Source organism: Myxine glutinosa, chromosome 6 (assembly GCF_964187855.1).
Source record: "Myxine glutinosa chromosome 6, kmMyxGlut1.1, whole genome shotgun sequence".
NCBI classification, from domain to species: domain Eukaryota; kingdom Metazoa; phylum Chordata; class Myxini; order Myxiniformes; family Myxinidae; genus Myxine; species Myxine glutinosa.
The window spans coordinates 97,288,944-97,314,387 of NC_136266.1; the positions used below are offsets into that span (position 1 = coordinate 97,288,944).

General features: G+C 43.7%; 2 protein-coding genes across 4 annotated transcripts in view; both read right to left on the bottom strand.

The window, feature by feature from the left end:
- SMYD4 (SET and MYND domain containing 4) overlaps window positions 1–984 on the bottom strand; it is an 88,548-nt gene extending 87,564 nt beyond the window's left edge. For 2 of the 3 annotated variants that reach the window (XM_078780207.1, XM_078780209.1), the window contains exon 1: window positions 806–944. The gene's annotated coding sequence lies outside the window, so the exon portion shown is untranslated. Of the gene's footprint in view, window positions 1–805 lie in introns of all 3 variants that reach the window. The other variant, XM_078780206.1, reaches the window with a different exon arrangement.
- A 19,141-nt stretch (window positions 985–20,125) lies between these two features.
- Window positions 20,126–25,444, bottom strand: part of LOC137429413 (seizure 6-like protein) — a 155,760-nt gene continuing 150,441 nt past the window's right edge. Inside the window, exon 22 of the mRNA XM_078781054.1 lies at window positions 20,126–21,109. Within this exon, the coding sequence (XP_078637180.1) occupies window positions 21,080–21,109 (30 nt within the window). The 3' untranslated portion in view covers window positions 20,126–21,079. The remainder of the gene's footprint in view (window positions 21,110–25,444) is intronic.

Consider the following 25,444-nt stretch of genomic DNA (forward strand, 5'->3'; position numbering starts at 1 on the left):
TTTTTGTGCTTATAATGCACGTTTGTTATTTATTTTAGTTCGATTTATTTAGGTTTGGTACCTTCCTGTCCGGGTCGGACAAGTTGGGGGTGTTAATTCGCTGGTATGGCGAATACACGCTCTCGGTTAGAGGCGTTCGACAATTTAACGAGGAAGCATGCATTTGTGTGTGTTCCACCAGAAGGAGTCCTCACTGAGGATGTGGTACTGGCAGTGGGGAAAATAATCGGGTGCGAACATGTCCGAGCTGCCTCACAAATAAATCAAAAAGTTATTGTTTTCGTGTCCGAAGAAAATGTTCACAACGTCGTGAGTGCTGGTTTAACCACAGAGAGTGGTGTTTTTATGTTAGCGTCCCCCATGGATACTCCAGCGATGAAAATCGTCGTATCAAATGTACCACCGTTTATATCAAGCGACAAACTGATGTCAGTCCTTTCTCGTTATGGAACAGTTGTGTCGAGAATGTCCATGATCCCACTGAAGAGCCGAGACGAGAGAATAAAACACGTTATGAGTTTCCGTCGCCAAGTTTACATGGTACTTCCCGATCGGGGCGACGATACAGGGTTAAATATTTCATTTAAAGTAAAATCCGACGATCGGGAGTATCAACTGTACACCTCGTCAGCCTCACTGGCGTGCTTTCACTGTGGAGCCTTTGGTCACGTTAAACGTTTCTTTTTCTGCCCCAAGGTTTCGTGTTCAAAGTGTGGGGAAAATGGTCATGTAGACACCGATTGTAAAAAGGATAAGCATACTGGGGTTCCTATTAAACCGACTGGAGTTAATCCTGTGAGTTTACCTGTTCCTGCAGTGAGACGAACAATAGCAGCATCTATATGCATATCCCGAGTCTTGAAAACGATCGTACTTCACTTCCTGTTACAGAAACCGAAGCGACCCCAACTTGTACAACTTTTGCTGCCATTCCCTCATGTAGTGAAGGAATGGAGGAGGATCCTATTATTGGTTCTAAAAAACGAAGGCTGTCGATTGCTAATTTTACTACCCGTAATCAGTGGCGTCACTAGGGTTGGTGTCACCCAGTGCGGTAACTCAGGGTTTCACCCCCCCCCCCCCCCCCCATTAGTCAGGTTCACTATGTTAACAAATATAATTTCGTTCAAAATGTTGGGAGATTAGCAAACCTATACATTTTTGGAATCATCAGAGAATGGAGAATCCGAAAATCAATGTTGGCATTTGCAGAGACACAGATTTTGGATTTTCAAAATGGCCGCCATAAAATACATATTTTGCGCTATTTCGGCTTCTAGTCAACCTAGAAACTTAATTAAATATGCTAATCCTATGTTTTCTGGGTCAAGGAATCCAATAAAGGCCTCAAAATAGTGCTCAGGATTATAGAAAAGCAACAAACAAAGGTAATTGAAAACGATTGTCTTTATATTTGTGATATAACTGTATTACATAATACATGATATTGCAAGTCCTTTGAAGTTATAGGTATGGGTTTATAAAGCAAGAAAGCAGCCTTGTTAGTATCAGATTGAACTATAAGTCCTATACACAGGATCTACTAGGTCTATACCGTTCAGGAATATGCTTTTACAGATCTTCATCACTGTCCTGATTGTCATTTTCGCAAAGGTGTCTACGCAAATGTCACATTAATTTTTGGATTCCTCATGCTCTGAATATTCCAAAAATGTGTAGTTTTGCTAATCTCCAAAAATTTTGAACGAAAAAACATAGTGAACCTGACTACATGGACCTCCTCCCGTACCAGACCATACAGAATCCTTACTAATGTTTTTTGTACTAATGTTACTCGTAAATCGTAATTCCCGTATAATCATTGAATGTAATGGCAACGGTAGTGACATAAACAACTAGCAGAATTAAAATTACACCTTTAAATTACAATATCATACGCACAGCCTAAATGTATTTACATTTACATAGTTTCATGTGGTTAAAGTGAAAATTCGGTAAGAAAACAATAGAATTCAAAGTAAAAACGTTGAAGAACATGAGATACATTAATGGATTAGGTTTGCATAATCAATAACGGCCCAAATAATGTAGAACTTGTAGACAAATGCATATGGAAATATACTCATAAATGAAACAAGCATTCTGAGTATTTTGCTGCAATACATGTCCCCTACCAAAGTTCAAAGTGCCATAACTTTGTCAAAAATGATCGAATATGCAAATTTATGCAGTTGATGCTGATTTTCAAACTTGATCTGAGGTATGCTGAGACACATGTGTGTCACGCCTCGCCTCGTTGATAAGCCCGCACTCTTGTGGTCACCAGCACTCTTGCTGTGTTGCAAAACCACTTTCCACACTTGTGCTATTGTTGCAAAACCACTTTGAACACTTGTGCTAGTGTTGAAAACCACTTTCCGCACTTGTGTTAGTATTGAAAACCACTTTCTGCACTTGTGTTAGTATTGAAAACCACTTTCTGCACTCGTGCTAGTATTGAAAACCACTTTCCACACTTGTGCTGGTGTTGCAAAACCACTTTCTACACTTGTGCTGGTGTTGCAAAACCACTTTCCACACTTGTGCTGGTGTTGCAAGACCACTTTCCACACTTGTGCTGTTGTTGCAAAACCACTTTCCACACTTGTGCTAGTGTTGCAAAACCACTTTGCAAACTTGTGCTAGTGTTGAAAACCACTTTCCGCACTTGTGTTACTATTGAAAACCACTTTCTGCACTCGTGCTGGTGTTGAAAACCACTTTCCACACTTGCGCTGGTGTTGTAAAACCACTTTCCACACCTGTGCTGGTGTTGCCAAAGCACTTTCCACACATGTGCTGGTGTTGCAAAACCACTTTCCACACTTGTGCTAGTGTTGAAAAACCACCTTGCACACTTGTGCCAGTGTTGAGAACCACTTTGGACACTTGTGCCTGTGTTGAAAACCACTTTCTACACTTGTGCTTGTGCTGAAAACCACTTTCCGCACTCGTGCTGGAGTGGAAAACCACTTTCCACACTTGTGCTGGTGTTGCAAAACCACTTTCTACACTTGTGCTGGTGTTGCAAAACCATTTTGCACACTTGTGCTCGTGTTGAAAACCACTTTCCACACTTTTGCTAGTATTAAAAACCACTTTCCGCACTTGAGTTAGTATTGAAAACCACTTTCTGCACTCGTGCTGGTGTTGCAAAATCACTTTCCACACTTGTGCTGGTGTTGCAAAATCACTTTCCACACTTGTGCTGGTGTTGCAAAATCACTTTCCACACTTGTGCTGGTGTTGCAAAACCACTTTCCACACTTGTGCTGGTGTTGCAAAACCACTTTCCACACTCTTGCTGGTGTTGCAAAACCACTTTCCACACTTGTGCTAGTGTTGCAAAACCACTTTGCACACTTGTGCTTGTGTTGAAAACCACTTTACGCACTTGTGTTAGTATTGAAAACCACTTTCTGCACTTGTGTTAGTATTGAAAACCACTTTCCACACTTGTGCTAGTATAGTAAACCACTTTGGACACTTGTGAAAGTCTTGCAAAACCACTTTCCACACTTGTGCTCGTGTTGAAAAAACCACTTTCCACACTCTTGCTGGTGTTGAAAACAACTTTCTGCACTCGTGCTGGTGTTGAAAACCACTTTCCACACTCGTGCTAGTGTTGAAAACCACTTTCCACACTTGTGATGGTGTTGCAAAACCACTTTCCGCACTCGTGCCGGTGTTGCAAAACCACTTTCCACACTTGTGCTGGTGTTGCAAAACCACTTACCACACTTGTGCTGGTGTTGCAAAACCACTTTTCACACTTGTGCTAGTGTTGAAATCCACTTTCTGCACTCTTGCTGGTGTTGCAAAACCACTTTCCACACTTGTGCTAGTGTTGCAAAACCACTTTGCACACTCGTGCTAGTGTTGAAAACCACTTTTCACACTTGTGCTGGTGTTGCAAAACCACTTTCCACACTTGTGCTGGTGTTGCAAAACCACTTTCCAAACTTGTGCTAGTGTTGCAAAACCACCTTGCACACGTGTGCTGGTGTTGAAAACCACTTTCCGCACTTGTGTTAGTGTTGAAAACCACTTTCTGCACTCGTGCTGGTGTTGAAAACCACGTTGCACACTTGTGCTTGTGTTGAAAACCACTTTCCACACTTGTGCTAGTGTTGAAAACCACTTTCTGCACTCGTGCTAGTGTTGAAAACCACTTTCTGCACTCGTGCTAGTGTTGAAAACCACTTTCCACACTTGTGCTAGTGATGCAAAACCACTTTCCACACTTGTGCTGGTGTTGCAAAATCACTTTCCACACTTGTGCTGGTGTTGCAAAACGACTTTCCACACTTGTGCTGGTGTTGCAAAATCACTTTCCACACTTGTGCAAGTGTTGCAAAACCACCTTGCACACTTGTGCTGGTGTTGAAAAAACCACTTTCCACACTCGTGCTGGTGTGGAAAACAACTTTCTGCACTCGTGCTGGTGTTGAAAACCACTTTCCACACTTGTGCTAGTGTTGAAAACCACTTTCCACACTTGTGATGGTGTTGCAAAACCACTTTCTGCACTCGTGCTGGTGTTGCAAAACCAGTTTCTACACTTGTGCTGGTGTTGCAAAACCATTTTGCACACTTGTGCTCGTGTTGAAAACCACTTTCCACACTTTTGCTGGTGTTGAAAACCACTTTCGGCACTCGTGCTAGTTTTGAAAACCACTTGCCACACTTGTGCTGGTGTTGCAAAACCATTTTCCACACTTGTGCTGGTGTTGAAAAACCACATTGCACACTTGTGCTAGTTTTGAAAACCACTGTCTGCACTCTTGCTGGTGTTGCAAACCACTTTCCACACTTGTGCTGGTGTTGCAAAACCACTTTGCACACTTGTGCTAGTGTTGAAAACCACTTTCCGCACTTGTGTTAGTATTGAAAACCACTTTCTGCACTTGTGTTAGTATTGAAAACCACTTTCAGCACTCGTGCTAGTGTTGAAAACCACTTTCCACACTTGTGCTGGTGTTGTAAAACCACTTTCCACCCTTGTGCTGGTGTTGCAAAACCACTTTCCACACATGTGCTGGTGTTGCAAAATCACTTTCCACACTTGTTCAAGTGTTGCAAAACCACCTTGCACAATTGTGCTGGTGTTGAATACCACTTTCCGTACTTGTGTTAATGTTGAAAACCACTTTCTGCACTTGTGCTAGTGTTGAACACCACTTTGGACACTTGTGAAAGTCTTGCAAAACCACTTTCCACACTTGTGCTAGTGTTGAAAAAACCACTTTCCACACTCGTGCTGGTGTTGAAAACCACTTTCTACACTTGTGCTAGTGTTGAAAGCCACTTTCCGCACTCGCGCTGGTGTTGAAAACCACTTTCCACACTTGTGCTGGTGTTGCAAAACCACTTTCCGCACTTGTGTTAGCATTGAAAACCACTTTCCACACTTGTGCTAGTGTTGAACACCACTTTGGACACTTGTGAAAGTCTTGCAAAACCACTTTCCACACTTGTGCTAGTGTTGAAAAAACCACTTTCCACACTCGTGTTGGTGTTGAAAACAACTTTCTGCACTCGTGCTGGTGTTGAAAACCACTTTCCACACTTGTGCTAGTGTTGAAAACCACTTCCACACTTGTGATGGGGTTGCAAAACCACTTTCCGCACTTGTGCTGGTGTTGCAAAACCACTTTGCACACTTGTGCTAGTGTTGAAAACCACTTTCTGCACTCTTGCTGGTGTTGTAAAACCACTTTCCACATTTGTGCTGGTGTTGCAAAACCACTTTCCACACTTGTGCTGGTTTTGCAAAACCACTTTCCACACTTGTGCTGGTGTTGCCAAAGCACTTTCCACACAGGTGCTGGTGTTGCAAAACCACTTTCCACACTTGTGCTAGTGTTGAAAAACCACCTTGCACACTTGTGCTGGTGTTGAAAACCACTTTCCGCACTTGTGTTAGCATTGAAAACCACTTTCTGCACTCGTGCTAGTGTTGAAAACCACTTTCCACACTTGTGCTGGTGTTGAAAAACTACTTTCCACACTTGTGCTGGTGTTGCAAAACCACTTTCCACACTTGTGCTGGTGTTGCAAAACCACTTTCCACACTTGTGCTGGTGTTGCAAAACCACTTTGCACACTTGTGCTTGTGTTGAAAACCACTTTCCACACTTGTGCTAGTGTTGAAAACCACTTTCTGCACTCGTGCTAGTGTTGAAAACCACTTGCTGCACTCGTGCTCGTTTTGAAAACCACTTTCCACACTTGTGCTGGTGGAGCAAAACCACTTTCCACACTTGTGCTGGTGTTGCGAAACCACTTTCCACATTTGTGCTGGTGTTGCAAAATCACTTTCTGCACTCGTGCTGGCGTTGAAACCACTTTCTACACTTGTGCTTGTGTTGAAAACCACTTTCCACACTTGTGCTGGTGGAGCAAAATCACTTTCCACACTTGTGCAAGTGTTGCAAAACCACCTTGCACACTTGTGCTGGTGTTGATAAAACCACTTTCCACACTCGTGCTGGTGTGGAAAACAACTTTCTGCACTCGTGCTGGTGTTGAAAACCACTTTCCCCACTTGTGATGGTGTTGCAAAACCACTTTCTGCACTCGTGCTGGTGTTGAAACCACTTTCTACACTTGTGCTTGTGTTGAAACCACTTTCTGCACTCGTGCTGGTGTTGCAGAACCACTTTCTACATTTGTGCTGGTGTTGCAAAACCATTTTGCACACTTGTGTTCGTGTTGAAAACCACTTTCCACACTTTTGCTGGTGTTGAAAACCACTTTCGGCACTCGTGCTAGTTTTGAAAACCACTTTCCACACTTGTGCTGGTGTTGCAAAACCATTTTCCACACTTGTGCTGGTGTTGAAAAACCACTTTGCACACTTGTGCTAGTTTTGAAAACCACTGTCTGCACTCTTGCTGGTGTTGCAAACCACTTTCCACACTTGTGCTAGTGTTGCAAAACCACTTTGCACACTTGTGCTGGTGTTGAAAAAACGACTTTTCCACACTCGTGCTGGTGTTGAAAACAACTTTCTGCACTCGTGCTGGTGTTGAAAACCACTTTCCACACTTGTGCTAGTGTTTAAATCCACTTTCCACACTTGTGATGGTGTTGCAAAACCACTTTCCGCATTAGTGCTGGTGTTGCAAAACCACTTTCCACACTTGTGCTGGTGTTGCAAAACCACTTTCTACACTTGTGCTGGTGTGGCAAAACCACTTTCCACACTTGTGCTGGTGGAGCAAAATCACTTTCCACACTTGTGCAAGTGTTGCAAAACCACCTTGCACACTTGTCCTCGTGTTGAAAACCACTTTCCACACTTTTGCTGGTGTTGAAAACCACTTTCTGCACTCGTGCTCGTGTTGAAAACCACTTTCCACACTTGTGCTGGTGTTGAAAACCACTTTCCGCACTTGTGTTAATGTTGAAAACCACTTTCTGCACTCGTGCCAGTGTTGAGAACCACTTTGGACACTTATGATGGTGTTGAAAACCACTTTCTACACTTGTGCTTGTGTTGAAAACCACTTTCCGCACTCGTGCTGGTGTTGAAAACCACTTTCCACACTTGTGCTGGTGTTGCAAAACCACTTTCTACACTGGTGCTAGTGTTGCAAAACCATTTTGCACACTTGTGCTCGTGTTGAAAACCACTTTCCACACTTTTGCTTGTGTAAAAAACCACTTTCTGCACTCGTGCTAGTTTTGAAAACCACTTTCCACACTTGTGCTGGTGTTGCAAAACCACTTACCACACTTGTGCTGGTGTTGCAAAACCACTTTACACACTTGTGCTAGTGTTGCAAAAACACCTTGCACACTTGTGCTGGTGTTGAAAAAAACCACTTTCCACACTCGTGCTGGTGTTGAAAACAACTTTCTGCACTCGTGCTGGTGTTGAAAACCACTTTCCACACTTGTGCTGGTGTTGCAAAACCATTTTCCACACTTGTGCTGTTGTTGCAAAACCACTTTGCACACTTGTGCTTGTGTTGAAAACCACTTTCCACACTTGTGCTTGTGTTGAAAACCACTTTCCACACTTGTGCTGGTGTTGCAAAACCACTTTCCACACTTGTGCTGGTGTTGCAAAATCACTTTCCACACTTGTGCTGGTGTTGCAAAACCACTTTCCACACTTGTGCTGGTGTTGCAAAATCACTTTCCACACTTGTGCAAGTGTTGCAAAACCACCTTGCACACTTGTGCTGGTGTTGAAAAAACCACTTTCCACACTCGTGCTGGTGTTGAAAACCACTTTCTGCACTTGTGTTAGTATTGAAAACCACTTTCTGCACTCGTGCTAGTGTTGAAAACCACTTTCCACACTCGTGCTGGTGTTGAAAACAAGTTTCTGCACTCGTGGTGGTGTTGAAAACCACTTTCCACACTTGTGCTAGTGTATAAATCCACTTTCCACACTTGTGATGGTGTTGCAAAACCACTTTCTGCACTCGTGCTGGTGTTGAAAACCACTTTCCACACTTGTGCTAGTGTTTAAATCCACGTTCCACACTTGTGATGGTGTTGCAAAACCACTTTCCACACTTGTGCTGGTGTTGAAAAACCACTTTCCACACTTGTGCTCGTGTTGAAAAACTACTTTCCACACTTGTGCTGGTGTTGCAAAATGACTTTCCACACTTGTTCAAGTGTTGCAAAACCACCTTGCACACTTGTGCTGGTGTTGAAAACCACTTTCCGCACTTGTGTTAATGTTGAAAACCACTTTCTGCACTCGTGCCAGTGTTGAGAACCACTTTGGACACTTGTGATGGTGTTGAAAACCACTTTCCACACTTGTGCTAGTGTTTAAATCCACTTTCCACACTTGTGATGGTGTTGCAAAACCACTTTCTGCACTCGTGCTAGTGTTGAAAACCACTTTCCACACTTGTGCTGGTGTTGAAAAACCACTTTCCACACTTGTGCTCATGTTGAAAAACTACTTTCCACACTTGTGCTGGTGTTGCAAAACCACTTTCCACACTTGTGCTGGTGTTGCAAAACCACTTTGCACACTTGTGCTTGTGTTGAAAACCACTTTCTGCACTCGTGCTCGTGTTGAAAACCACTTTGCACACTTGTGCTGGTGTTGCAAAACCACTTTCCACACTTGTGCTGGTGTTGCAAAATCACTTTCCACACTTGTCCTGGTGCTGCAAAACCACTTCCCACACTTGTGCTGGTGTTGCAAAACCACTTCCCACACTCTTGCTTTTGTTGCAAAACCACTTTCCACACTTGTGTTAGTGTTGCAAAACCACTTGGTACACTTGCGCTAGTGTTGAAAACCACTTTCTGCACTTGTGTGAGTATTGAAAACCACTTTCTGCACTTGTGTTAGTATTGAAAACTACTTTCCACACTTGTGCTCGTGTTGAAAACCACTTTGGACACTTGTGAAAGTCTTGCAAAACCACTTTCCACACTTGTGCTAGTGTTGAAAAAACCACTTTCCACACTCGTGCTGGTGTTGAAAACAACTTTCTGCACTCGTGCTGGTGTTGAAAACCACTTTCCACACTTGTGATGGTGTTGCAAAACCACTTTCTGCACTCGTGCTAGTGTTGAAAACCACTTTCCACACTTGTGCTGGTGTTGAAAAACCACTTTCCACACTTGTGCTCATGTTGAAAAACTACTTTCCACATTTGTGCTGGTGTTGCAAAACCACTTTCCACACTTGTGCTGGTGTTGCAAAACCACTTTGCACACTTGTGCTTGTGTTGAAAACCACTTTCCACACTTGTGCTAGTGTTGAAAACCACTTTCTGCACTCGTGCTCGTGTTGAAAACCACTTTGCACACTTGTGCTGGTGTTGCAAAACCACTTTCCACACTTGTGCTTGTGTTGCAAAATCACTTTCCACACTTGTCTTGGTGCTGCAAAACCAGCAGTGGTTTTGCAGCACCAAGACAAGTGTGGAAAGTGATTTTGTGCTGGTGTTGTGCTAGTGTTGCAAAACCACTTTGCACACTTGTGCTCGTGTTGAAAACCACTTTCCGCACTTTCCACACGTGTGCTGGTGTTGCAAAACCACTTTCCACACTTGTGCTGGTGTTGCAAAACCACTTCCCACACTCTTGCTGGTGTTGAAAACCACTTTCTGCACTTGTGTGAGTATTGAAAACCACTTTGGACACTTGTGAAAGTCTTGCAAAACCACTTTCCACACTTGTGCTAGTGTTGAAAAAACCACTTTCCACACTCGTGCTGGTGTTGAAAACAACTTTCTGCACTCGTGCTGGTTTTGCAGCACCAAGACAAGTGTGGAAAGTGATTTTGTGCTAGTGTTGTGCTAGTGTTGCAAAACCACTTTGCACACTTGTGCTCGTGTTGAAAACCACTTTCCGCACTTTCCACATGTGTGCTGGTGTTGCAAAACCACTTTCCACACTTGTGCTGGTGTTGCAAAACCACTTCCCACACTCTTGCTGGTGTTGAAAACCACTTTCTGCACTTGTGTGAGTATTGAAAACCACTTTGGACACTTGTGAAAGTCTTGCAAAACCACTTTCCACACTTGTGCTAGTGTTGAAAAAACCACTTTCCACACTCGTGCTGGTGTTGAAAACAACTTTCTGCACTCGTGCTGGTGTTGAAAACCACTTTCCACACTTGTGCTGGCGTTGCAAAACCACTTTCCACACTTGTGCTGCTGTTGCAAAACCACTTTGCACACTTGTGCTGGTGTTGCAAAATCACTTTCCACACTTGTGCTGGTGTTGCAAAATCACTTTCCACACTTGTGCTGGTGTTGCAAAACCACTTTCCACACTTGTGCTGGTGTTGCAAAACCACTTTGCACACTTTTGCTGGTGTTGCAAACCACTGTCCACACATGTGATAGTGTTGCAAAACCACTTTCCGCACTCATGCTGGTGTTGAAAACCACTTTCTACACTTGTGTGAGTGTTGAAAACCACTTTCCACACTTGTGCTCGTGTTGAAAACCCACTTTGGACACTTGTGCTCGTGTTGAAAACCACTTTCCGCACTTCTGTTAGTATTGAAAACCACATTCTGCACTCGTGCTCATGAAAACCACATTCTGCACATTCTGCAATTCTGCACTCCCATCTCGTCTTCAGTTGTCATACCCTTCCTCCCATGCATGGTACACGGATTCTTGTGGTGAGGCTGTTGCCCAGAAACAACTTGCTTTCATCTCCTGGAAAGCAAATCCAACGGAAGGAAATCTCATTTCCTTTCACAAAGCCGGAAACAATTGTGTGTCCACCCTCAGGAGAGCCAGGAAACAATATCTCTCCGTTCTCAGGACCGAACTCTCTCATCTGTCTCCCTCTTCCAAATCCTGGTGGCATCTGGTCAAATCTGTTTCTGGTGTTTGTTCCCCCTCCATCCCCTCCCTCACCTCAAACGGCTACACGGCTGACTCTGCACGTGAAAAAGCTGAATGCCTCAACTCTGTGTTTGCCTCTAAATCTTGTGTCCCAAACCCATCCCTCTCTGTACCCACGATACCCAGTCTTACCCAGCTGCTCCTGGACTCTGTGTCCTTTCCTCCTGACAAGGTGGAAAAGTTTCTGTCAACCATCGACTCTGATTCTGCAACTGGACCTGACGGCATCAGCCCATGGGTCCTAAAATCCTGTTCTTCCTCTCTTTCACTCCCTCTCTCTGTTCTCTTCACCCTCTCTTTTGCTCAAGGTCATCTGACATCTGCTTGGAAATCAGCCAACATCACCGCTTTGCACAAAAAAGGTGCAAAAACAGATCCTAGCAACTACAGACCAATCAGCCTTCTCCTAATTATCAGCAAAGTCATGGAATCCATCATTGCTTCAGATATGAAATCTTTCTTCTTCTCCAATTGCTTGATCTCTGATCATGAATTTGGTTTCAGACCTGGTCACTCTACTCTGGACATGCTGCTTCTGCTTTCTCAACAATGGATGGAGGTCCTCAATGCCAAACAGGAAATTAGAGCTGTCTCCCTTGACATATCACGTGCCTTCGATACGGTCTGGCACCCCGCTCTGCTCACCAAACTCTCCTCTTTTGGTATCCATGGAAATCTCCACGCATGGCTGGCGGACTTCCTCTCTCGTCGAAGTCAACGTGTGGCCCTGAATGGGTTTCTCTCATGTCCTCTTCCTGTTCAGGCTGGAGTTCCCCAAGGCAGTGTTTTGGGCCCTGTGCTGTTTCTGGTCTTCATCAATGATCTCTCTGTCTCTCTTGAAAATCCTCTCTATCTCTTTGCTGATGACTCTACTCTCTGTCGCTCCATTCCTCATCCCTCAGATCGGCAGTCTGCAGCCTCCTCACTCTCTGCAGACTTGGACAAAATCACAGACTGGGCAAACAAGTGGAACATGTCTTTCAATCCTGACAAATCTCACACTCTTACGATGTCTCTCCGAAAAGACCGACTGGACAACCCTCCCATCCACTTTCTGAATAATCCCCTCCAAGAAGTTCTGTGACTCAAGCTTTTGGGTCTCACTATCTGCCATGATCTTTCCTGGGAAACCACATTTCAAATCTGGCCTCCAAAGCGAGTCACCGACTGGGCATCCACCGTCGTGCGAAGTCCTTCCTTGGCACACCTGAGCTCCTCACCACATACACGGCTTTCATCCACAGCTCAATGGAATACTGCTCTCCCCTCTGGGCTGGTGCTCCTGCCTCACACCTAGCTTGTCTTCACGCTGTTGAAACCAAAGCATTCAGAATCATTGGAATCTCCCGCGATGAAGCTAACTCCAAGGGCCTTTCACTCACTCACCGCAGGCAGGTTGGTGGTCTTTCCGTCTTCTACCGACTCCTCTCTTGCCCTCCCCCAGCTCTCTCTGGGCTCTGTCCCCCAAATATTCCTGCAGGTCGCACAAGATCTGCCTGCAACCCTCTTATGGTTAAACTGCCAAAATCAAGACTCTCTGCTCACCTTCATTCCTCTTTTCTCCCACCTCTGGAACAAACTCCCTCACTCTCTTCAATCCCACTCCACCCTCCAGGTCTTTAAAACAGCTGTTCACAACCCTATCTTATCTTCCCCCATCCAAAACCTTGATCTTTTCTATCCCCGCTAATTTCACCCCAAATCCACTTTTTTGAAATACCAACTTCTGTCCTGGAAGTCCTTGGTGTCCTTGTGTTTTATATTTCTCCCACCCCCCCACCCTCCCCCCCCCCCAAGCCCTCTCCCTCCCACACATCTCCCTGCTCTCAAATGTTGTGTTTGTGTGCTTCCCCTTCTCTCCCCATCTTGTCTTCCACTCCCTCTTTTTATGTATTTTGTTTGTCTGGTTGCTTTGTTTGTGAAATAAATGTTAGCTCTTTGACGAGCCTCGATTCAGTATAAAATAAAAAAAATAACCACCTTTAGAGGCCATTTTTCCCTGCAAAGCGGGGGTTGGCCTTTTTCGGGAACCGTGGTTGTTGTTGTTTTTTGGTCCCCTTTTTGAAGCAATGTTTTACGGCCGGATGCCCTTCCTGACGCCAACCCTTTTTGCCGCCTTTAACGACAAACGGAATTACCAGTAAACTGGTACTCAATTAGCCGACCTCGGAAGGATGACAGGCTGAGTCAACCCCCCTGGCGTTAATTCAGCGATCGACCGGGATTCGAACCCAGGATCCTAGGATCCTAAGCCGGCACCCTAGCCGCTAGCCCAACACCAGGGATTCACCTTAAGGCAACAACAAAAAGAAAAAAGAAAAAAAAAGTCAGTCTGTGAGTCCACACTGGTTTTCACTAATGGTGCCATGTCAGTCAGTCAGTCCGTGAGTCCACACTGGTTTTTACTAATGGTGCCGTGTCAGTCAGTCAGTCCGTGAGTCCACACTGGTTTTCACTAATGGTGCCGTGTCAGTCAGTCAGTCCACACTGGTTTGCAGCTCTGCTCTTACCTGTATACCTTGGCCACAATGGGCCCGGGGCAATACTAAGTGTCGGCGCTCTTCAAAAAAATATTTTAAAGCAGTAACACCCTCTCTCTTAAAGTAAACTAGTGTGGGAACAATTCACATAATGCGAGTCGCACTAATGACTTAAATGAATGCGGTAGTGTTGGCCAAACCCCATCCATGATGAAATAGGTTAAGAAACGAATCTGTTCATCTGAAATCTCCACGGAAGTGCCATCGAGGTTTCCATATTTTCGGCGTAAGAAACACCTGTCGTGCTTAAGGGAAATCGGGGTATTATTCACTTATTCGTATATGCCGATTCATTTCTTACCCATTTAATCCGGATGGAGTTTTGCCAACACTCCTGTGTGCATTTACGTCATTACCGTGATTAGCATTATGTAAATTATTCCCACACTAGTTTATTTCATGAGGGGAGGGTGTTACTGCCCATCGCGATGGGATGCCAGATTCGCCCTGAGTTGTTTGGCGGGAGACACCAAATAAAGCTACCCACGGTGTTCAATCATCACAAACAATTATTATATGAAGCAAAATATTGAAGGAAGAATTACGGGCCCCTATTAGGTCCGAGCCCCAGGGTGGTTATCCTCCTTACCCCTCCTTCTTGGCGCCCTTGCCTTGGCAAGGCCCTACTTTGTATGCTCTGTCTTGTTGGTCTTTGTCAGTGAGTGAGTGTGTATCTGCATACATAGCGACTGTAAGTGTGTGAGTTTGCATGCATATCACATCCTGAGTGAGTGTGCAAGCCATTAAATCAGAATATATAATTATTCATGCCGTTTCGTTGCATGCAAGGCCCGATTGTGTTCTCATTTGAATTGCTGGCCAATGACAGAAGGAACCCAGGTTGAAATCCCATACATCACGTGTTTCTACTCATGTCCTTAATTGTAATTCATGTAAAAGTGCAATAATGTCTTTGGCATAAATCTGATCCATAAGCTCCACTATGCGGCTTTCATCATTGTAAACCGCTATATAATGGATTAAATTTCGAAATTAAATCACAGTTTCCACAATAAATGAAGCAGAGTCCCATGTTGTTGTTTTTTTAAATCATGACAGTGCATTTATTTACACATCAAAACCATAATATACAATCTCCGTTGGCATCTGAAAACACGACAGGTTTTATTTCATCACGTATAACATTATTCACTTTGCACGTGGAATCAGATCCGGCAGTTAGCAGCATTTTGTTAACCCCAGCAAAGCAGAAGGCAAGAACACGTGGAAGGGAAATTGTGGTTAAACACCGGTGATGTGAAAAAAACAACAACTTATTTTGCGATTTCCAAACCTCAAGCGTGTCTAAAGAGAAGCAATGTGGTTCGCAATCAGAGAGAGTAGGAAAAACAAAAAAACTAGAACGGCACTCAGTAGAGAGTTTCAGTAGAATGTCTCAGAGTAGAGACACCAGTTTCGTCCTCCACCTTGTTGGCCATATCACTCATTGGTGAAGAATCACTTAAAAAGTTCTTCTAGCCGGATCCGGATCTTCACCAAAATTGAATCGATTCTTCCTTGTCACACACACAACCTGTCCAACAAGTTTCGTCCAAATCCGTCCCTAACTTTTTGAGATATCCTGCTATGTATCGTTTTTGGCCCGATCTCCCAATGGTGATCGAAGAATCACTTCGAAAATTAAATAATTCTCATATCCGAATCCATATTCAGATCTTCACCAAAATCGAATCTGTTTGTCCTTGTCAGACCACCCAACCAGTCCACCAAGTTTCGTCCAAATCCGGCCCTAACTTTTTGAGATATCCTGCTATGTATCGTTTTTGGCCCTATCTCCCAATGGTGATCGAAGAATCACTTCGAAAATTAAATAATTCTCATATCCGAATCCATATTCAGATCTTCACCAAAATCGAATCTATTTGTCTTGATCAGACACCCAACCAGTCCAACAAGTTTCGTCCAAATCTGTCCACAACTTTTTGAGATATCCTGCTATGTATCGTTTTTGGCCCTATCTCCGAATGGTGATCGAAGAATCACTTCGAAAATTAAATAATTCTCATATCCGAATCCATATTCAGATCTTCACCAAAATCGAATCTATTTGTCCTGATCAGACACCCAACCAGTCCACAAAGTTTCGTCCAAATCTGTCCACAACTTTTTGAGATATCCTGCTTTGTATCGTTTTTGGCCCAATCTCCCAATGGTGAAGAATCACTTTTTAAAATTCCAGTAGCCGGATCCGAATCCGGATCTTCACCAAAATCGAATCATTTCGTCCTTGTCACATACGCTACATCACTGCCAAATTTCGTCCGAATCCGTCGACAACGTTTTGAGATATTTTGTTCACACACAAACGGACAGACAGGGGTGAAAACATAACCTCCATCCACCTTTGGTGGCGGAGGTAACAAGATAAACTAGTCAGGTGACTGGACACATTCTCTTTTATTGCAGAAAAACCATGTGAATTCTCTAAAATCTCGAAAAAAATTCAGGATGAAGGCCCTGATGGTGTCGAATAGTGGAATGCCTGCCATGTTACCAAGGAAAGGAGTAAGTAGGAGCGTGCAGAAGTTTTGTGAGGGTCACTTGGCACCCGCGTTGTTAGATCACAATGAAATCATCCGATTTATCAGTGACAGATCATTATTTAAGGAATAACATTCAAAACTCTCAGTTTTAAACAACGTCTTCCGGTTTAAAGAAATAAAACCTTGACATGTTTTGCTTATGTGTGATGTCATAATTGGAATAATGTGTTGTGCACAAGGAGTTATGCCTTTTATGATCATTTTAACCCCTCGATGTGTATTTCAATGCATGTAAATGGAATCACTCATAGAAGGTTTACATCAAAAGAAAGTTAGCATGCTTAGTTTTAACATTAAATGGTTAAAGTACCCACTCTGCGTGTCAGAGGTCAGCGACTCGATTCCGACCCCAGCCGGATCACAAGGAAGACTTCAAGCATGGTACATGCCGCTTCCTCGCTTGTTGCTCAGCATTGAGAGGCCAATGCAAGGGCATGGACAATCCCTGTGTGTCGGCATCCTTCGGGAAGGTGGTTGGGGTGGAATGTTTCTCCTCAATTACTCCGATAACTGCGGTGAGGCAGCAACTTCACAAGATGACGTCGCTGGTACAGAGATTGCCCTGGAAGTTGCTGCATCACTTCACAAAACTCAGCGGCTGTGTTTATCGGAAGTGAAGTCCAGTGCTATCAAGTATATTTGGCTGTATATGTGTGTGTGTCCTTGATTTGTGTTGCAGCTCCTCCATGAGCCTTAGTGAAGTCCAGTGCTATCTCGTGTATTTGGCTGTATTTGTGTGTCCTTGATTTGTGTTGCAGCTCCTCCATGAGCCTTAGTGAAGTCCAGTGCTATCTCGTATATTTGGCTGTATGTGTGTGTGTCCTTGATTTGTGTTGCAGCTCCTCCATGAGCCTTAGTGAAGTCCAGTGTTATCTCGTATATTTGGCTGTATGTGTGTGTGTCCTTGATTTGTGTTGCAGCTCCTCCATGAGCCTTAGTGAAGTCCAGTGTTATCTCGTGTATTTGGCTGTATGTGTGTCCTTGATTTGTGTTGCAGCTCCTCCATGAGCCTTAGTGAAGTCCAGTGTTATCTCGTGTATTTGGCTGTATGTGTGTGTCCTTGATTTGTGTTGCAGCTCCTCCATGAGCCTTAGTGAAGTCCAGTGTTATCTCGTGTATTTGGCTGTATGTGTGTGTCCTTGATTTGTGTTGCAGCTCCTCCATGAGCCTTAGTGAAGTCCAGTGTTATCTCGTGTATTTGGCTGTATGTGTGTGTCCTTGATTTGTGTTGCAGCTCCTCCATGAGCCTTAGTGAAGTCCAGTGTTATCTCGTGTATTTGGCTGTATGTGTGTGTCCTTGATTTGTGTTGCAGCTCCTCCATGAGCCTTAGTGAAGTCCAGTGCTATCTCGTATATTTGGCTGTATGTGTGTGTGTCCTTGATTTGTGTTGCAGCTCCTCCATGAGCCTTAGTGAAGTCCAGTGTTATCTCGTATATTTGGCTGTATGTGTGTGTGTCCTTGATTTGTGTTGCAGCTCCTCCATGAGCCTTAGTGAAGTCCAGTGTTATCTCGTGTATTTGGCTGTATGTGTGTGTCCTTGATTTGTGTTGCAGCTCCTCCATGAGCCTTAGTGAAGTCCAGTGTTATCTCGTGTATTTGGCTGTATGTGTGTGTCCTTGATTTGTGTTGCAGCTCCTCCATGAGCCTTAGTGAAGTCCAGTGTTATCTCGTGTATTTGGCTGTATGTGTGTGTCCTTGATTTGTGTTGCAGCTCCTCCATGAGCCTTATACCATGTAGAAAAGCAAAATTAAATGCACAAAGCTGCTCAAAACAAATAATAAGTACTATATGTTGTTGCTCATGTTTTGGGATCCTACTGATCACCAAATCCTGTGATAATGTGACACATGTGCGATATCCTGTAATACTTTTCAATCAAAAATGTCGGCCCACATCTTTCCCCAAAAAATCATTATGGCTAAGGAAGGTGATCAATGATCAAGAAAATAATTACTCAGTACTCGATCATAATGTTCAAGAAGTACTGGCTGCCAGCTTGCGGATAAAGTCTCAAGTCCTTTCAATAAAATTCCAACTTTGTCGTGAAGATCGAATAATTCTTCACGCTAATGTTGTTTCCATTTGCAGACATACTGCAATTTCTGATCCGTTTCGACACAAGCTTCTGGCGCCAAACAAGCACCGTTTGTGCTAGTGGTACATAGTGCCATGCCAAAAAAATATGACATCGTGGATATGCTGACAAGTGGCGATGTGATTTAGTTGACTGGGTTTGTGGGATTACTTCACACATCATTGCTCACAGTTTGGTGTGCACATGAGTCTGCAGGTACAAAGGCTGCAGATATTCAACATCCATTTTGTTGTAATCATGAGAAAACACTGATCAGTAAAGGTCAAAATAAAGAGGTCCCACTTACTCCTAGGCAATCCTCACCACGACCGATTGGCTGTTAGAGGATGAGCGGGGCAGGGGCTGATGGGGAGAGGGTGATGGTGTAGCTATTGCGATAGGTGCAAGGATGGGTGTGAAGTGATGCAATTCTATGACCGACCAACAAATATAGTACATCTTTCCTCACACAAACTATTACAACTGCTGACCTGGTATCAGGGACGGCTAACCTGGTTGTACCACCCATCGCAAGTCAGGGGCCAAATCTTCCCCATTCTTCCCTGCTGCTCGGATTTGTCAGTGTGCCGATCGGTCAACATGGACAGGCCTTTTCCTTTCTCTCTTGTCTCTGCCTCTTTCTTCTCTCTCTCTGACTCGGTGAAGGCAGCAGTACACCATCCTGGATGTGGGAGATCTATGGGTCGCTCCTGCGAGATCGATCGGCTGTCTCCGTTCCGCAGACCTGTTCGGGAGAACTGTCCAGGGCTATAAAACAACAACAATAACTACTGACCTGACTTACAAGGCTGAAACTTGCTGTCCTGGGTAGACCAGATTGCTATATAAATGAAACACGATGAATAAAAACAGTCCAAGCAATGGAACGGAATACCTCAAGTGTAGAAACACCAGAAGTTATAATGGGTATCAACTCATCAGAGTTCTCTGTGTGTCGCCCATCGGAGGGATGTTAAGCTGAAGGACCCATCTGCCAGCAATGGTTGACGGACGTTACAAATCCCAGTGTGTTTCGCTAAGAGTTGACAAGTTATCATCGGTACCCTGGCCAAATGATGAATTCCTAACCTATCCCACCCACCAACCCACACTTGGCAAGTGTGGTGACTGGTGACTAGTGAGTGTGCCAATACGCATGACATGAGTTGAGGGAGGCCTTCATCCTGCACTGAAATGAAAAAAAGACTGATGATGATTATGATGATCGGTTCCATATGCAATCCATGAACATTTTCATGGGATTATTACTCAAATAAATGTTGTGCACTAACAAAATATAGACGAATATTTGTGATGAAAAGCCTTACATAATAGTGCCATTATTGTAGAAATTCGCAGCTAGTAACAAAAGAGTCGGGTAAGCATCCTGAAAGCTTCAGGGCAACCTTTCCACCAGTACAACTGTTTCACCTGCAGCAACCCATTCCTCAAAACTGCCATCCACTGCCCTCGACACCTTCCGATTCATAAGCCGGTCTAAGGGAAAGGTGAAAACTGCAGCTTTTATGAAGCTTGCCAGACCTAAAGAGCACTACTCATCCAGGCCTTCTTGACCTGCTGGCATTTCCCTTGCTCTTTAAGACCATCATTTATTATTATATCGGCTTCTTATGAGACTTGGCAACATAAAGACAAGTAAATGACAATACAACTGAAACAATTCCCTCATTGTATACCCTGGTACAAAATGAGCCCAATCATGCATGGCGCTTTCACAAAACGAGCAGGGGACTAATCACTGGTAAGAAAATGTGAAAGGAAATTATACTGCCTTCATAAAAAAACCTTTTTCACTCCCACACTTTAAAAAGGCCCAAGAGTTGGAGAAAGTCTCTAAGTAGAGATCAACAATGAACTTTGCACTCAGCGCTGACACTGCAGGTAAGCAAGAGGCTGTAATTGGTCAGTAGAATGTCTTTCCCACGAGATCATCAGGGGTATAAATTACCTTTGTATCTCATTTTGCTTCCAAAGCATCATTTTAAAAATTACCTTCATTGTCTGTCTTCGCAGACTCATTTTTCCTCTCCGCCTCACCAACCCCAACTCCTGCCGGTGTGTATAGCTAAGGGCGACAATGCTGCCTCTGTTCTAGCACTACCTGGAAAGATGTGCCACAGGTCACGTGTAAATGTGAAACTCAAGCTCATGATGTGAATCTAGTGGTATGGATATGCTCGGGGCATGCTTTCCAATGGGTTCATGGATACCCCTGGTAATCCTAATAATATAGGTCATATGTCTGGAAGATGAACATGGGAAGGAGAGTGTTGGGATGGCTATGATAGCTTTCCATCTCAGTCTCGGAGGGCTTGTCAGCTCCAAGTGCTGGGACCAGTACAAGGCTCCGTGTCTTCGTTTGGCATGATGCACATCGTGTACAAATTCAGAATTCCAATACAAGGCTCTGTGTGTCGGTTCAGTCCGGTGTACAAGTTTGAGTCAATTGCTCTCTCTCCAGTGTGATATTTTCATCTTTGGGAGTCTTGTTATATCAGGGTTCGTTTATTCGTCTCCTCCTCCACATTCAAATGCAAACTTCGTACTCTCGGAGATCCTGGAAGGATGTCGGAGAGAATGAAAAACACACAGTTGACAGCCTGCAGGCGATTTTTATGACAAGTTAGAAAAAAATAACTAGGAGCATAGAATCAGCTATTGCACATCAAGTTGTAAACTGTTGTTGCTTTAGAGGAATGATTGGAAAGATGGAAGATGATTGAGCAGCCAAATTAAGACATGCTGGGAAGGAGTCAAACAGCAGCAAAAGGACAGACAGACTGAAATATAGATTTTCTGAGTGTGAGAAGACTCATAAACACATAGACAATGACATGGACAGACAATAAGGAACGAACAAGATGAGATGCCATGGAAGTCTATGTACAGGGTCGGCAATAAAAAAGGTAAATAAAACAGGAAACTCGTACTCGACGCCAGTGACTGATGTGAAAGAATATTTTAAGGTGAAATATTTGTGCAATCCTCAAGTTTTAATACTTAAACAAAGTGCCCAATATGACATCCCCTCTGCTACATACATTTTCTTATTTACATCAACAGGTTAGGAATCACTTTCCAAAGGGAGTCTTGTGTAACCCCCAAGATAATCTGAATAACTGCTTGGTTTCAACTGAATCATTCACTCACCCATTGACAAATCCTCATATAAAAATCTGGGGGACCATGGGAATTCAATTCTGTGACTGATAGGGTGATTAGCAAATTTTCCCCTCGGCCAAGCACGACATTCATTAGAGGTGTGGGATGTGGCTACATCTCGTTAAAACCACAGATTTTCATTATTTCTCACCCTGTTCCATAGCTAAGTCTTCTGCATGTGAATATAATGATCTTACGTCACAATTACTGCCGTTTCTGTGGAAGGATTTAAAAAAAAAAATCTGGGACCGGAGATTTGTGACAAAGTCAATCCACACCAGACGTGGATTCTCTGGGAGTGAAAAGTGATGCTTCTTCGTATTATTGCGGCTTCTCCAATCTTCAAAAGCTGTAATTCCGCTTAGGCATTATCCCATGAATGGGAATATGACACTCATCCGAGAAAATGATGTCGTCGATACTGAAGTCTTAACTTTCCAGCGTTTCAGAAAAATGGTTAGAGAACTCATACCGTCTTGATTATTGTCATTTTGTGCCTGGAAAACCTGGATTTTGAAAAGGAAAAAAACCCAATGTCTTCCTTTTTTCAGCATTCGTCACACTAGTGTGCAACTGATTCCTATTTCAGCTGAGAGTAGTCTTGTTCATTTACGTGAACTTCTCTCCATGCGTTTGCTGTATGGCTTCAAGTCTCTGGCACCTGAACACTGGCACGCCATCTTGAACAGGCCTGATCACGTTTTGTAATGAGCCGGTATTTCTCATCCTCCGCACTAATGCCTTTATTGTTTTATAAGCAGGTACAAGAGATGCTGGGAATGTTCTCTGTAATCTTCCCTTCAGTGATTTCATTTCAATGTACCTGTACGTGCCATAAATAAGGATGCGCTGCTCGATGTTAAATTGGCCTATTATTTTTAATACCTGTTAACAAAATAAAAATAAAAATCTTGTGTCGCAAGCAATCAAAGGGATTCTGAAATTTATTCACAATCATATCACGATTGTGAATGGACTTGGAGATGGACTTGTAGCCTTGAGATTGTCCATGCGTGGCTACAATCTTGTGTCTGACCTCCTCAGACAATTCTCTGGTTTACTTTCTTTTCTCCATGCTTGTCTTAGCCTGGTGTTGGCTTAGCGGTTAGAATGCTGGCTTGGGATCCTATGATCCTGGGTTCGAATCCGGGTCGATCGCTGAATTAACACCAGTGGGGTTGACTCAGCCTGTCATCCTTCCGAGGTCGGCAAATTGAGTACCAGCTTGCTGGGATGAATGATCACGGTGTGTACCCCGGTTTAGAATAGGTACACCGTATCCCTGCGCACCGTAAGAGGCGACCAAGGGTTGGCGCCAGGAAGGGCATCTGGCCATAATGCTTTAATTGCTTTAATTCGGGGAGAATTTCATAAATGTGGGGAAAACATCAATGAACTGTACTACAAGTGGCTAGATACACAATGAAGTGAGAGAAGCGATACTCAGATGAGAGCCAGGTCCACTGTCTCTGGGCACTACTTTACTACACTATAATACTCCGTCTCACACAGCAAATGTTGCAATGATTGTTTGGGTCAAGATTGGTTGTGAAGTTCTAAATCATCCCCCTTTCATTCCAAAATTGTCACCATGTCATTTTCATCTATTTGGACCATTCAGATAACAGCTGAGGGGCATCAGCTTTTCAAATGATGAACACATCAAAGAACGTGTCCTGAAATGCCTGCAAATCCATCTGAAAGATTTCCATGGGGGATACCATCAAGACACCACCACATCGATGTGACATGTACATTTTGGCGTAGTAGGGGTATACCTAAAGAAGTAGGTGAAATTTCATCAACACACTGGAAACATTTTGAGTTTCTGGATTGAACCACATATTGAATAGGTTTTTTGTAATTGTGATAATCCATTGTAGATATTAAGAAATAGCACCGCAAAGCGGGTGTAACCCCTCAGCCCATGCATGGTGGAAACCAATTTCAAGATGGCTGCTGTGGCGGCCATATTGAAAATCGCAGCGCACCCATTTTCAAAAGGAAACTTCCTCTACTCAACAAAAACACACACTACAAAAATGGATTTAATCAGACGAGCTGTTCTGCTTGAAATTGACGGAAACCAATTTCAAGATGGCTGCCGTGGCGGCCATATTGAAAATAGCAGCGCGCCCATTTTCGAAAGGCACCTTCCTCGACTCAACCCCAACACACACTGCAAACATAGATTTAATCGGACAAGCCGTTCTGCTCGAAATTGATGGAAACCAATTTCAAGATGGCTACCGTGGCAGCCATATTGAAAATCGCAGCACGCTCATTTTCGAAAGCAACCTTCCTCTACTCAACCCCAACATACACTGCAAAAACGGATTTAATTGGACGAGCCGTTCTGCTCGAAATTGACGGAAACCAATTTCAAGATGGCTGCCGTGGCGGCCATATTGAAAATCGCAGCACGCCCATTTTCTAAAGCAACTTTCCTCTCCTCAACCCCAACACACACTGCAAAAATGGATTTAATCGGACAAGCCGTTCTCATGGAAATTGACGAAAACCAAAAGCTAACGGACGCCCGGACGACGCCCGTGACAATACCCCTTAGCCCAATTTGGGCTGAGGGGTGAAAAGCACAGCAAAACAAATTATCATGAACTCGTTCAAACTCATGCCTATTTTTATACAAGCGTGCAAGAGTAGATCAAGTCCCAGAGGTGATGTTTTGTTATAAGCCAAAAACTTCTTCAAAGCCAAATTAATGAATCGAGTGTGAGGACCTGTTTTTATCTGCCGAGTGTTAATTCCTTCCCTGTCCAATAAACTAATGTTTGGAGTGGAAGATAAAATTTACTTTTAAGTTACTTTTTCTTATTCATGCTATCAACTTCGATTGATCGTCTGCTCCCTGTGCATCTACTTCCGGCGTGACCTAATATAATATGAATGCACAATCGCCAAACTTGGAAAGTTATTATACATATAATGTACATATGGGTTAGTTCTTGGTGCGGTGATCTGGCCATGTGGGCCTGTTGTAGGCAGGGTTGAAGCGAGTTTGTTTGGGTGATGGTTAGATGTGCTAAGGCTTGTTGCGTGTTTATTGGCGTATTCTCTGAGTTCAAGGTTCTAGGTATGTTGTGCGTTATTTGTGATGCATGCTGTCCTCATTCTTGGACCTTGCACCAAACGATTTATATTTTTCAGATCAAATGGTTGTACTGAGCAGGAGTTTTAAAGTTTCTTCCATTAAACCTTCATTCTGAGCTTTTGCATGCTAGGTTTCCAGAACTAGTGCACCCACTCACTACGGGAGTGGCAGGAAGGGTCATTACTCTTTGGGGTATATAGATTACAGTCGATCTATGGTCAGGTCTCAAGAACATTGGGTGTGTGTTCATTTACCAAGTTTCTTGTGGAGAGATCGCCAAGTGGTTTAAGCATTTGAACAAGCACTCCATTCAAAACCATGAAGGAACGGATGGCTTGGCAAGCGCTAGCTAGCTGCTTGGCAAATGAGCACAACCCGGGCTTACTTCCTTTCAGTTTCGTGTTAAACATCAGGAGCGAGTTTCAAATGTTCGCTACGAAAAACGCCACGTTAGTGGCAGGAAGGGTCATGTTAAAAAAATTACAAGTGTCAGCAAAGATTGGTGACTCGGATTACTTGTCCTGCGATTCTGTTGTGATTTTTGGTCGACCAGAACGTTTTCGATCGACATTTTTACCAGTTTCGTTATGTCCTTTAATGGCACAAGCAACTAACTGC